Here is a 14,110-nt window from a genome sequence, read left to right as displayed (position 1 = left end):
TCCAACTAAATGCTGAGGTCACGAGCTTTCTGGTGAATTCTCCATGGCAACGACTTGACCAGTCGCAACTGACTTGCCAACTAATCAGCACCCTTTTCTCACATAGTATAAATAGTTGCTCCCTTTGAAATTTGGTGTTCTTGTGTTTGTCCTGATAAGTGCAATATGAAAACTTCAAGAGCATGTCTCTTTTTGCAGCAATAAATGACCTTCATCAGCTTCTGTGGAACATTTCAGTGGAAATGTGCACTTCCAGACCACTGGAAACAAAGTTGTAAGACTGGCCAGTACAGCAGAAAGAAACCCTTTGACCCTCCCACTTCACCAACTGTCAGAATGAACATGGTTCAGTCTTGAATGTGATTGACAGCAGCAATCACAGCAGAATCCAACCCCTGTAATTACTGGTGAACTCGCTGGTGTCTCAGCAGGTGAGATGACCGAGTGAATCGTTTCCCACACATGGAGCAGGTGAACGGCCTCTCCCCAGTGTGAACACCCTGGTGTCGCAGTAGGGTGGATGAATCACTGAATCCCTTCCCACACTCACAGCAGATGAAAGGCCGCTCCCCAGTGTGAACTCGCTGGTGTGTCAGCATGTTGGTTAACTGAGTGAAACCCTTCCCACACATGGAGCAGCTGAATGGCCTCTCCCCAGTGTGAACTCGCCGGTGCTTCTGCAAGATGGATGGATCAGCAAATCCCTTCCCACACTCAGAGCAGGTGAACGGCCTCTCCCCAGTGTGAGCTCGCTGGTGTCGCAGAAGGTTGCATAATCGACTGAATTGCTTCCCACATACAGAGCAGTTGAATGATTTGTCCCCAGTATGAACTCGCTGGTGTATCAGCAAGCTGGATGAATCACTGAAACCTTTCCCACATATGGAGCAGGTGAACGGTCTCTCCCCCGTGTGAACTCGCTGGTGTGTCCGCAGATTGGAAGAGTTAGTGAATCCCTTCCCACAATCAGTGCAGGTGAACGGCCTCTCCCCGGTGTGAAGTCGCTGGTGTATCTGCAGGTGGGATAACTGAGTGAATCCCTTTCCACAATCAGAGCAGGTGAACGGCCTCTCCCCAGTGTGAATGCGGCGATGAGATTCCAGTGCAGATGGGGACCGGAATCCCTTCCCACATTCCCCACATTTGCATGGTTTCTCCATGGTTCAGGTGTCCTTGCATTCCTTGAGGTAAGATGTTTAACTGAAGCCTCATCCACAAACAGTACACGTGTTCGGTCTCTCCTGGCTGTGAATGGTGCAATGTTTCTTCAGTCTGTGTATCTGGTTAAAGTTTTCTCCACAGTCAGTGCATTGGAACTCTCGCACATGTGTGTACACGAGCTTCTTGGTGATTTTCCAGACACAGTGACGTTTAAAATCTGTTGAAGCAGACAGAACAAACATTTCTCTTTCTAGTTCAAAGGCTGATGATATTGAGCTCCCATAAATCAAGTCAGGTCTGGATGTAATGTTTGGTTTGCGATTTCTGTCTGTAAATCCTCCGTTTCTAATATCCTGTAAATGGAGTTAGTTTACAAAAGTCATCACTGTCAGTACAGGATAGAAATTCAGAACACACAAGTCTACTTTCTATGGAACATTCTTTCCTCTTTCATTCCCCAAAGACTGTCAATCTCGATCCCACATATTCTCCATCCAATCTCAATCTGCTGACCTAACAGATCATGCTCATCGCTTTCTGTCCAGGACACAGACCTGAAAATGTTCAGGCAGGCTGCTAGACATGGAACTCACTGTGTGGTGGAAGTGGAGATGGTCAATGATATGAAAATGAAACTGGGTGTGCACTTGAAGGAAATAAACTTGCAGGGGAACGGGGATATAGAAGGGGAATAGGACTGACTGGGTTACTCTACAGAGAATCAGCATGGATTTGAATTACTGAATGGACTCCTTCTGTGCCATAATGACTGACTCGAAATATATAACATAGCTACAGTGCTATGTTACAAGACTAGAAATAACAATAAATTAACTTTATTACAGAATCATAAATAACATATCTAATATATACCATATAATAACACCAGGCATATTTCTGTCCTATATTACTTTACTGTCCCCTCAAATGTCAGCCATCTCCTGGGGAATCCACCACTTTAATTGTGAACATTAGGAAAGAGGCCATCCTTTTAGCCAGACAAATAAATGTGTCAAGCCGAGGGAGCGAAGAATGCCTGGATGAGTGCAGCTCCAACAAAACTCAAGAAGCTTGACACCATCCAGGACAAAGCAGCCCTCTCGATTGACACCCCATCCACAAACCTTCACTCCCTCCACCACCAACGAACAGTAGCAGCTGTGTGTACCATCTATAAGATGCACTGCAGCAATCCACCGAGGCTCCTTCAATAGCATTTTCCAAACCCACGACTTCTACCATCTAGAAGGACAAGGGCAGCAGTTGGATGGGAACACCGCCACCTGGAAGTTCCCCTCCAAATCACTCACCTTCCTGACTTGGAAATATATCCCGTTCCTTCACTGTCACTGGGTCAACATCCCTTCCTAACAGCACAGTGGGTGTACCTACACCAGAGGGACTGCAGCGGTTCAAGAAGGCAGCTCACCACCACCTTCTCAAGGGCAACTAGGGATGGGCAGTAAATGCTGCCCCAGCCAGTGAAGCCCACATCCCGTGAATGAATAAAAGAACCAATGTCCAGCCTGATACAAACCGGCTCTTCATTGATCTGGGAGCTGCGGCCCCGCTCGGTGCAAACGGGGGAGGGGGGAACCGGTCAGTTTATTTCCGGGGTTTGCGGTTTACACAACATGTTTCCGGAGCCTCTCCGTCCACCCGCCGGATCCATCGCTCCCTCCGCCCCGCCAACCCCCCCTTTACCCATTGTGGACCCGTCTCCCCATCGCCATTACCCGCACTGCGCATGCTTCAGTCACAGTCCGGTCCCGCCCCCGCATTCACTCCGATTGGTTGGAGGACCATCCTCGACGCTCGGTCCTCCAGTCCCGCCCCCTCTTCCTATTGGTCCGCAGCTTCCGTCAATCACCCGGGCATTGTGACGGTTTCAAACGCTGAGAGCGGCCACAGACTCAGCCTGACTTGCTGATTCTTGGCAGCATTTTCTGTTTGGGAATTAGAGCTAGAGATGGATGGTCAGTTCCCCTCTGTCCGGGGGGGATTCACACTCATTTCCCCAGTGCAGTAATTATCACGTTTACTTTACATGAGAAAGTCCCCGGTTCAATCCCGGTTGGAAACTTTGCGTTTAACATTGTTACTGATGAGGAATTAACAGTGAGTTTAGTTTCATGTCGAACAGGGTGACAGTTCCTGTTGTCTCATTGCAGAGAAAACTGATCCACTCTGACCCAAAAACAAAATACTGTAACACTCCAGGTGGAAATCCGACCTAGAACTAAAGGGGTCACTGTTTAAAAATAAGGGGTGGCCCATTTAAGACAGAGATGAGGAGATTTTTTTTCTCGCAGAGGGTCATGAGTCTTTGCAACTCTCTTCCTCAAAAGGCGGTGGGGAGTCTTTGAATCTTTTTAAGGCAGAGCTGGATAGGTTCTTGATAAGCAAGGGGGGGCGAAAGGTTATCAGGGTTAGACGGGAATGAGGTTACAATCAGATGAGCCATAATCTCATTGAATGGCAGAGCAGGCTCGAGGGGCCGAGTGGCCTATTCCTGCTCCTAATTCATATGTTCGCACGACCTCAAAACAAACTATTGGAAAACCTCAGCAGGTCAAATATCTACGGAGAAGGAAACAGAGTGAATGCTTCAGGTCAGTAACCTTTTATCCAAACTTGAAAAAAATTAAAGATCTAACAGTTTACCAGCAAGTGCAAAGTCAGCAAAAAGAGAGGGAGAGGACGGTGGGGTCGAAGGTTTTTTTAATGATGGGAGACAACAGTGGATTTAAACGTGAGAGGGACAGTACCAAAAGAGAGAGAGAACCGTTAAGGATATCGTCTAAAATGTGGAAGTTGGATGGTCAGCAGTTTAGTGAGAATAGTGTCAAGGAAGCAGAAGGCAAGATGAGCTCTGAGTGAGATAGAAGATAGGAGAGAAACTGGAGAAAGATGCAAGTTAGGGGAACAGGCAGGTGTTTGTGTGGCCGTAGAAGTGACTCCAGGATGGTATGTTGCCTCCCTGGTGCCAGGGTCAAGGATGTCACAGAGCGGCTGCAGGACATTCTTCTGGGGGAGGGTGATCAGCCAGAGGTCGTGGTCCACATTGGTACCAATGACTTAGGGAGGAAGGATTTAGTCCTGCAATCAGAATTTAGGGAGCTAAGTAGAAAATTAACAAGCAGGACCTCAGCTGTAGTAACCTCCAGATACTCCTAGTGCCATGTGCTAGTGATTACAGAAGTAGGAGGATAAGGCAGATGAATGCATGGCTGGAAAAGTGGTGCCGGAGGGAGGGCTTTAGATTCCTGGGACAGGCTCTGGGAGAGATGGCACCTATAGAAGCCAGATGGATTGCACCTGAACAGAGCCGGGACTGAGCTCCTTGCAGGGCGTTTTGCTAGTGCTGTTGGGAGGGCTTTAAACTAGCTCAGCAGGAGTGCAGGAACCAAGAGAAAATATTAGAGAGGAATACCAGGGTGCACAAAATACTGGGAGGGACAGAGAGTACTAGTTTAGAGAAGAGTAAGTTAATAGGTAAAGTCGGGGCAAGGGAGAAAGTAACAAAAGCCAAATCAGGGTTATTGTGCATGCATGTAATGCACAGAGTATAGTAAATAAGTTTGGGGAGTTACAGGTGCAGACTGCCATGTGGAAATGTGATGTTGTGGCAATAACAGACCTGGCTCAAGGAAGGGCAGAACTGGGTGTTCAATATTCCCGAGTACAAGGTGTTCAGAAGAGACAGGAAAGGAAGGAAAGGATGAGGGGTGGCGGTATTGGTTAAGGAGAGCATTGCAGTGCTGGAGAAAGAGGATGTCCCAGAGGGTTCAAGGACAGAATCAATTTGGCTAGGGTTAAGGAGCAAAAAGGGTGCAATTACATTGCTTGGTGTAGCCTATAGACCGCCAACTAGCGGGAAGGGTGTAGAGGAACAAATCTGCACGGAAAATACAGAGAAATGCAGGCATTATAGAGTAGTTATAATGGGAGACTTTAATTACCCGAATATAGATTGGGACAGTGGTAGTGTAAAGGGCAGAGAGGGACAAAAGTTCCTAAATTGTGTTCAGGAGAATATTCTCCAGAAGTATGTGTCTAATCCACTGTTGGACCTGGTTCTTGGAAATTAGGTTGGCCAAGTAGATCAAGTGTCAGTGGGGGAACATTTAGGAGATAGTGATTATTGTATTGCATGTTTTAGGATGATGATGAGAAAAGCACGATAGGCAATCCAGAGTAAGAATAATTAATGGGACAAGAGCCGACTTCAATGGAACAAAAATGGAGCTGGGCCAGATAGACTGGAACAAAAGATTGGCAGGAAAAACTGTAGCTGAACAATGGGCTACCTTCAAAAAATGAATTGGTTCGGGCACAGTCAAGTATTTAGACATTCACCTGAGTTGCCATAGCCTCCAGGGCTATGGGTCAAGTGCTGGAAAATGGGATTAGTGTAGTTAGATCTTTGTTAACCAGCTCAGACATGATGGGCTGAATGGCCTCCTTCTGTGCTGTAAACGTCCATGAGTCTATATTCCATCTAAAGGGAAAGGTGGGGCTAACAAATCCAGAGCTCTCTGGATGAAAAAGGAGATTGAAATTCAGATAAAAAGAAAAAGTGCACTTATGACAGGTGTCAGGTAGAAAATACAATTGAGAACCAAGTGGAATACAAAAGGTTCAGAGGGGAGGTGAAAAAGCACATGAGAGAAGCGAAGAGGGATTATGAGAAGAGACTGGCAGCCAACATAAAGGGGAATCCCAAAGTTTTCTACAGGCATATAAATAGTAAAAAGTTGATAAAAAGAGGAGTATGGCTGATTGGGGACTGAAAAGGGAATTTACACATGGACGAAGGGGCCATGGCTGAGGTATTAAATGAACACTTTGCATCCGTCTTTACTAAGGAGGTAGATGCTACCCAAGCCATGGTGACAGACTCTGAAGGGTTCAAAATTGATAGGGAGGAAGTGTTGAATAGACTATCGGTACTAAAACTTGACAAGGTACTGGGACCAAATGAGATGCATCCAAGGATATTGAAAGAAGTGAGAGTAGAAATTCCAGGGGCACTGGCCATAGTCTTTCAGTCTTCCCTAAACTCAGGGGTGGTGCTAGAGGACTGCAAAATTGTAAACATTATGCCCTTGTTCAAAAAGGTTGCAAGGATAAGCCCAGCAATTACAGACCAGTCAGTTTAACTTCAGTAGTGGGCAAGATTCTAGAAACAATTATTCGGGATAGAATTAGTAGTCACATGGAAAAATATGTGTTGATAAGGGAGAGCCAGCATGGATTACTAAAGTTTAACTAACTTGCTGGAGTTTTTTGAAGAGGTAACAGAAAAGGTGAATGAGGGTAATGCAGTTGATGTAGTGTATATGGACCTTCAAAACGCATTTGACACAGTGTCACACAACAGACTTCTGAGAAAAGTTATTGCTCATGGAATAAAAGGGACAGCAGCAATGTGGATACAAAATTGGCTGAAAACTGGGAAGCAGAGAGTAATGGTCAATGGATATTTTTCAGGCTGTAGGAAGGTTTGTAGTGGAGTTCCCCAGGTGCTGGTATTGGGACCCTTGCTTTTCCTGATATATATTAACGATCTAGATCTTGGTGTGCAGGGGACAATTTCAAAGTTTGCAGACGATATGCAAGTTGGGAGTGTTGTGGACTGCAAGGAGGACGGTGTGGAACTTCAAGAGGACAGACAACTTGGTAGAGTGGGCAGATAGATGGCAGATGAAGTTCAATGCAGAGAAGTTTGAGGTGATGCATTTTGGTAGGAAGAACATGGGGATGTAGAAGCAGAAAGACCTGGGTGTATATGTGCATAGATCATTGAAAGTGGCAGGACAGGTGGAGAGAGCAATTAGTAAAGCTTATAGTGCCCTGGGCTTTATTAATAGGGACATAGAGTACAAGGGCAGGGAAGTTATGCTGGATTTATATAAGACACTCACTAGACCTCAGCTGGAATATTGTGTACAGTTCTGGGCACCATGTTATAGGGAGGATGTGAACACATTGGAGAGAGTGCAGAAGGAGTTTACAAGAATAGTCCCAGGGATGAGAAACTTCAGCAATGGGGATAAATTGGAGAGATTAAGGCTGTTCTCCTTGGAGAGAAGAAGGCTAAGAGAAGATTTGATAGAGATGTTCAAAATCATGAAGGGTCTGGACAGAGTAGACGGGGAGAAGCTGTTCCCACTCGTAAAAGGATCAAGAACGAGAGGGCACAGATTTAAAGTGATTTACAAAAGAAGCGAGTGGGACAGGAGAAAAATCTTTTTCACACAACGAGTGGTTCGGGTCTGGAATGCACTGTCTGGAAGTGCGGTGGAGCCAGGTTCAACTGAGGCATTCAAGAAGGCATTAGATGGTTATTTGGATCAAAACAATGTGCAAGGGTACAGGGAAAAGGCAGGGCAATGGCACTAGGCCATGATGCTCATTTGCAGAGCTGGTGCAGACACGATAGGCCGAATGGCCTCCTTTTGTGCCGTTAAAATTCTGTGATTCTGTGAACATCAGCAAAAACAGACCCCAAAGAACATGGCCCAGTCCTGGTGTGACCAGCTGTAAAATCCAATCACGGTAATTACTTGTGAACTCGCTGGTGTCTCAGTAGAGCGGAAGACTGAGTGAATCCCTTCCCACAGTCTGTGCAGCTGAACGGTCTCTCCCCAGTGTGAATTCGCTGGTGTACAGTGAGTTGAGATGATCGCTTAAATCCAATCCCGCATTGAGAGCACCTGAATGGTCTCTCGTCAGCGTGAACACGTTGATGGGACATCAGTTCCTGGGAACCTTTATAACGCTTCCCACAGTCTGAGCATTTAAACGGTCGCTCCACAGTGTGAACTCGCTGGTGTCTGAGCAGATTGGATGACTGAGTGAATCCCTTCCCACACTCCGTGCAGGTGAGTGGCCTCTCCCCAGTGTGAATTCGCTGGTGTACAGTGAGGTCAGATGATTGATTGAATCCAGTCCCGCAGAGAGAGCACCTGAATGGTCTTTCATCCGTGTGAACACGTTGATGAGACAACAGTTCCTTGGAGCTTTTATAACACTTCCCACAGACTGGGCATTTAAACGGTCTCGCGTCAGTGTGAATTCGCTGGTGCCTCAGTAATGTGGATGAGCGAGCAAATCCTGTCCCACACTTGGAGCATATGAATGGTCTCTCCCCAGTGTGAACTCGCTGGTGTGTCAGCAGGTCTGATGAACAAGTAAACCCCTTCCCACATTCAGAGCAGGTGAATGGCCTCTCTCCAGTGTGAACGCGCTGGTGTTGCAGCAGGTCAGATGAATGATTGAATCCCTTCCCACACTCGGAGCAGGTGAATGGTCTCTCCCCAGTGTGAATTTGCTGGTGTATCAGCAAGTTGGATGATCGAGTGAATCCCTTCCCGCACTTGGAGCAGATGAACGGCCTCTCTCCAGTGTGAACTCGTTGGTGTACAGTGAGGTCAGATGATCGCCTGAAACGCATCCCACAGTGAGAGCATCTGAATGGCCTCTCATCAGTGTGAACACGTTGATGTATCAGCAGGTGGGAGGACTGAGTGAATCCCTTCCCACACTCGGAGCAGGTGAATGGCCTCTCCCCAGTGTGACTGCGCCGATGAGTTTTCAGGTCAGACGGGTAATTAAATCCTTTCCCACAGTCCCCACATTTCCACGGCTTCTCCCTGTTGTGACTGCATTTATGTTCTGATCGGTCAGATAATTGGCTGAAGCCTCGACCACACACAGAACACGTGTACGGTTTCTCTCCACTGTGAACAGTGCTTTCTCCTTCCGTGTTCAAAATCCGGTGACATTCACATTATGATAAATTGGGCTGCAAATCCTCCCCTTCTAATATCCTGTGAAATCGATGTAAAACAGAAAAAAGGGAGTGAGGGAGAACCCACAGAAACACAAAGGCAGGTTGTGAAATGGAGCTGAATGAATCTGGTAATTTGTGGGGCCGGCACCAGGGAAAAGTGACCATAAAAACTGCTGGATTGTCGTAAAAACCCAACTGGCTCACTAATGTCCTTCAGGGAATTATTATTATTTATTATTATTATTTAAATGGAGAGAAACTTCAGAATGCTTCAGTGCAGAGGGGTCTGGGTGTCCTCGTGCATGAATTGCTGAAAGCTAGTATGCAGGTACAGCAGGTAATAAGGAAGGCAAATGGAACTTTGGCATTTATTGCTAAGGGAATAGAGTATAAAAATAGGGAAGTATTGCTGAAACTGTACAAGGCATTGGTGAGACTGCACCTGGAGCACTGTACACAGTTTTGGTCCCCTTACTTGAGGAAGGATGTAGTTGCATTGGAGGCAGTTCAGAGGAGGTTCACGAGATTGATTCCATAGATGCGGGACTTGTCTTATGAGGAGAGATTGAGCAGTTTAGGCCTATACTTGCTAGAGTTTAGAAGGATGAGAGGAGATCTAATTGAGGTATATAAGATGCTAAAGGGGAGAGACAAAGTAGACGTGGAGCGGATGTTTCCTCTTCTGGGGCATTCTAGAACAAGAGGCCATAGTTTTAAGCTAAGGGGTGGTAGATTTAAATCAGAGATGAGGAGGAATTACTTTTCTCAAAGTCGTGAATCTGTGGAATTCACTATCTCAGAGTGCAGTGGATGCCGGGACGCTGAATAAATTTAAGGAGGACATAGACAGATTTTTAATTAGTAACGGGTTGAATGGTTATGGGGAGAGGGCGGGAGTTGAGGCCGAAATGAGATCAGCCATGATCGTATTGAATGGCGGGGCAGGCTCGAGGGACTGAATAACCTACTCCTGCTCCTAGTTCTTATTAATGGAACCTTCCACCCAGACTGGGCCTATGCAAGACTCTGGTCTCTATGGAAGGAGAGAGAGAGAGAGAAGTAGGAGAGGCAGCAGTTGAAGGAGAGGGATTTTATATAACTACTACTCGACCATAACTTTGACAAATCTCCTGAACCACTAGCCTCCAGCACCTAGGACCAGGGTAGCCGGTGTATGTGAACACCAACTCTCCAAGTTCGCCTTGAAGTCACACACTCTCCTGACTGGTCTGACATCCAGTAATGAATGAACAGAAAATTCTTTCATATAAATACTGGGAAGACTGAAAGTGTTGTCTTCAGTCCCTACTACAAACTCCATTCCCTAACAACTGACTTCATCTCTCTCCCTGGCAACTGTCTGAGGCTGAACCAGACTGTTCAAAACTTTAGTGTAATACTTCACCCCAAGATGAGCTCTTTTTTAAAATCATTCGTTCATGGGATGTGAGCATCGCTAGCTAGACCAGCATTTATTGCCCATCCCTAAGTTAAGAGTCAACCACATTGCTGTGGGTCTGGAGTCACATGTCGGCCAGACCAGTACAAGGACGGCAGAATTCCATCCCTAGAGGACAGTAGTAAACCAGATGGGTTTTTACTACAAAAAAAAACCCATCTGGTTCACTAATGTCCTTTAGGGAAGGAAATCTGCTGTCCTTACCTGGTCTGGCCTACGTGTGACTCCAGACCCACAGCAATGTGACTGGCTCTTAATTGCCCTCTAAACAAGGGCAATCAGGGATGGGCAATAAATGCTGGCCTAGCCAGCAACCCCACATTCCATGAATAAGTAATGAAAAAAGCTTACAACCACACATCCTCATCATCACCCAGACGGCCTGTTTCCACCTCAGTAACTTCGCCCAACTCTGCCCTAGTCTCAGCTCACCTGTTGCTGAAACTCTCATCCATTCCTTTGTTACCTCTAGACTTAACTATCCTAAGGCACTCCGTGCCAGCCTCCCACATTCAACCTCTCTGTAATCTTGAGGCTATCCAAAACTCTGCTGCCCTTGTGTTTACTCACACCAAGTTTTCCTCGCCCATCACTCCTGTGCCCGCTGACCGACAAAGGTTCTTGGTTAAGAAGAATCTAAATTTTTAATTTCTCATCCTTATTTTCAAATTCCTCCTTGGCCCCTCCCTGTCTCTGTAACCTCCATCAGTCTCATGATCCTCTGAGATATCTGTGCTCATCTAATTCCAACCTCCTGAGCATTCCTATTTTAACTGTTCCACCTTTGGTGGCTGTGCCTTCAGTTGCCTAGGCCGTAAGCTCTGGAATTTCCTCCCTAAACTTCTCTGCCTCTCTACCTCAATTTCCCCCTTTAAGATACTCCTTAAAGCCTACCTCTTTGACAAAGCTTCTGGTCACCTGCCCAAATATCTCCTTATGTGGCTCAGTGTCAAATGTTGCTTTGTAATATTTCTGGGAAATGCCTTGGAACATTTTGTTACATTAAAGTTGCAATATAAATACAAATTGTTGTTATTGATTTGGACATATATCGTTGTTTCTTCTTCATCACTGGTGAATAACCTGTAACTCCTTATCTAACATCATTGTGGGAGCACCTTCACCACACGGACTGCAGCAGTTCAAGAAGGTCAAACATCATCTTCTCCACAGGTAACTGGGGATGGGAAATATCTGCTGCTGGTCTTGTTAGTGACGCCCAAATCCCCAGAATAAATTTTATAAGTATGCATTTGTAGAGTAGATTAAAAGCATCTACAGAAATATTTTTTCCTAAAACAATGATCTTTTACATTTCATGGCCAGTGTCTGCTCATCAACCTCATCTTCCCCAAAACCTACCTCCCTTTGACAACTTCACGTTGGAAATTGCTGGGTCCTTGTGGTTAAACCCAGCAGCTTCTCCTCCATCTCCACTCCAGCTCAAACTGATACAGCAAAGGCTTTGAAAATAAAATTGGATAAGTACCTGAAGAGAAAAAGCTGGGCTATGAGGAAAGGGCAGGGAGTGGGACTAGCTGATCTGCAGTTGCACACAGCCAGCACAGGAATGACAGGATAAATGGCCTCCTGTATTGTAATTCTATGGCTGCATGAAAAAGACTAACACTGGAGGCCAGGGACCAACCTCTCCAATCAACACCCACCCAAATACAAATCCGTTCTTAATTGGTTCATCTCTGTTCCCAGACTCGGTTCTGTGAGAAATGCCTGCAATAAAACCAAACCAAAATACTGCAGCTGCTGGAAATCTGAAATAAAAAGAGCAAGTGCTAGAAATACTCAGCAGGTCAGGCAGTAACTGTGGAAAGAGAAAGAGTTAACATTTCAGGGTGTACAGAATGAATTATGGGGAATACAAATGAAGCAGAATTTGACAGTCAATATAAGCTCAGAAGTGGGAGAGAAATGATCTCTAGTGCAGGAAAAATAATTCCTGGCCATGGGAAGATAAAGCTGGTAAATCAACAGTGAATAGCTGGGGGGATGGGCAGCAGTGGAAGCCTCATTTAGACACAGTTGGTGAAAATAACAGTAAAATACTAAACATGGTTAAAATACACCCATCATTAGAGGCAGATGGAGCCATACAACGGTAGAGAGGTGATTGTGAAGGGTAGGGGTGAAGCAGAGCAATGGATGGACATGGATTCAGATCCACAGTAAAGGAGCCACACCAGCCTCAGAGACATGGGACCAGAGCGCAGCAGTAAAAGCTCTAAATTGTCGATGAATGTTCAATAATACTCACCCCTGAAACAATTTCACTGTTTTCAAATTTAAAATCTCCTGCTGGAGCCTGCAGCTGGAAAGATATCAGAAGCATTGGAGTCAGAGAAAAATCTCACAGACTTCAAATCTTCTAGCTCTCTGTAAAAGGAGATTACAAAAGTCATAAGTGTCAGATGCAGGTACAAATTCAGAAGAGACAAACATTTCTCTTGATTTGAGTTTGCTGTGTGTAAATCCTCCCCTCCTAACCCCTGTAAAAGGGGTTCCAGACTCCATCACTGTCAGTCCAGGATAGAAATTCACAATATTCTCTCCTCCTGCTGCCTGGTCCAAGATAACTTAAGCAAGGACATATTTGCATTGGAAGCAGTTCAGAGAAGGTTTGCTAGGCTGATTCCTGGAATGAGAGGCTTTGCCTCATGAGGAAAGGTTGAGCAAGGTGGGTCTGTATTCATTGGAGTTTCGAAGAATGAGAGGTGATTTTATTGAAACCTGTAATATTCTGAGGGCACTTAACAGGGTGGATCCTGAGAGGGCTTTTTCCCCTCATGGGAGAATATGGAACAAAGAGGCACAATTTAAAAATAAAGGTTTTCAATAATTTTGACTGAGATGCGGAAGACTGAAGTGAGGAGAAATTTCTTCTCTCAGGCATCCATTAGTTTGTGGAACTCTCTTCCCCAGCAAGGAGTGGAGGTCTGGTTATTGAATAGATGCAAAGTTGAGTATTGCTAAAAAAAAAAGGGACATGTTGAAGTTTTTCATCTTGCACTGAACAGGACAGCTGGCAAGAATACCAATATAAGGGGAAAACAACTATATATACTGCATGCAAAGCGAGTGCTGATTGGTTGGCAAGTAGGCTTTGATTGGTAGAGGCATTGCCATGGAGAATGCACCAGTGATAGTGACTGACAGTTAACTGCCAAGCATTGCAAACAGACCATACCCAACCAGCCTGTGTTTGCAAAGCTCAAAACAGTGTCCAATATTAGATGTGATTCCGTGATTGGACAACATTTGCTAAATAATCGTCAGTGTGCTAAAAATTACATTGACAACCAATTTAAGATTCTTAGTTGGGCTTGCAGTGTGGTGCATTTGCATGTACTGGAAGCTACATATATTATAGGGCTCTGTTCTTTGCAGACAGAAAAAACATATACACACATTGCGCCTGTTTCAGCTAAACAAAATAAGTGACAGCCATTTGCTGACTCATTCCTCAGGACAATGCCTTGACCAATCAGGGTCAAACTGGTTCAAATTTCAAACAATGCTTTGCAGTTAACTGTCAGTCACCATCACTAGTGCATTTTGCATAGCAACGCCTCTACCAATCAGAGTCCACTTGCCAACCAATCAGCATTCTCTTTATATACAGTATATATGGTTGTTTTTCCTTACATTGGTATTCTTGCGAAGTGCCCCCATGAGTA

At 45.4% G+C, this 14,110-nt stretch overlaps 1 protein-coding gene across 1 annotated transcript in view; it reads right to left on the bottom strand.

Annotated features, from left to right (window-relative positions):
* LOC144697717 (uncharacterized) overlaps positions 1–8,947 on the bottom strand; it is a gene marked incomplete at its 5' end in the record, with an annotated part of 37,728 nt that extends 28,781 nt beyond the window's left edge. The window contains 2 exons of the mRNA XM_078569726.1: positions 417–1,096; positions 7,750–8,947. Coding sequence (XP_078425852.1) covers positions 417–1,096; positions 7,750–8,947 — 1,878 coding nt within the window. The remainder of the gene's footprint in view (positions 1–416; positions 1,097–7,749) is intronic.
* Between the last annotated feature and the right edge of the window lie 5,163 nt (positions 8,948–14,110).

Source organism: Cetorhinus maximus, chromosome 23 (genome assembly GCF_964194155.1).
Source record: "Cetorhinus maximus chromosome 23, sCetMax3.hap1.1, whole genome shotgun sequence".
Taxonomy (NCBI): Eukaryota; Metazoa; Chordata; class Chondrichthyes; order Lamniformes; family Cetorhinidae; genus Cetorhinus; species Cetorhinus maximus.
This window is presented reverse-complemented; position numbering and strand designations above follow the sequence as displayed.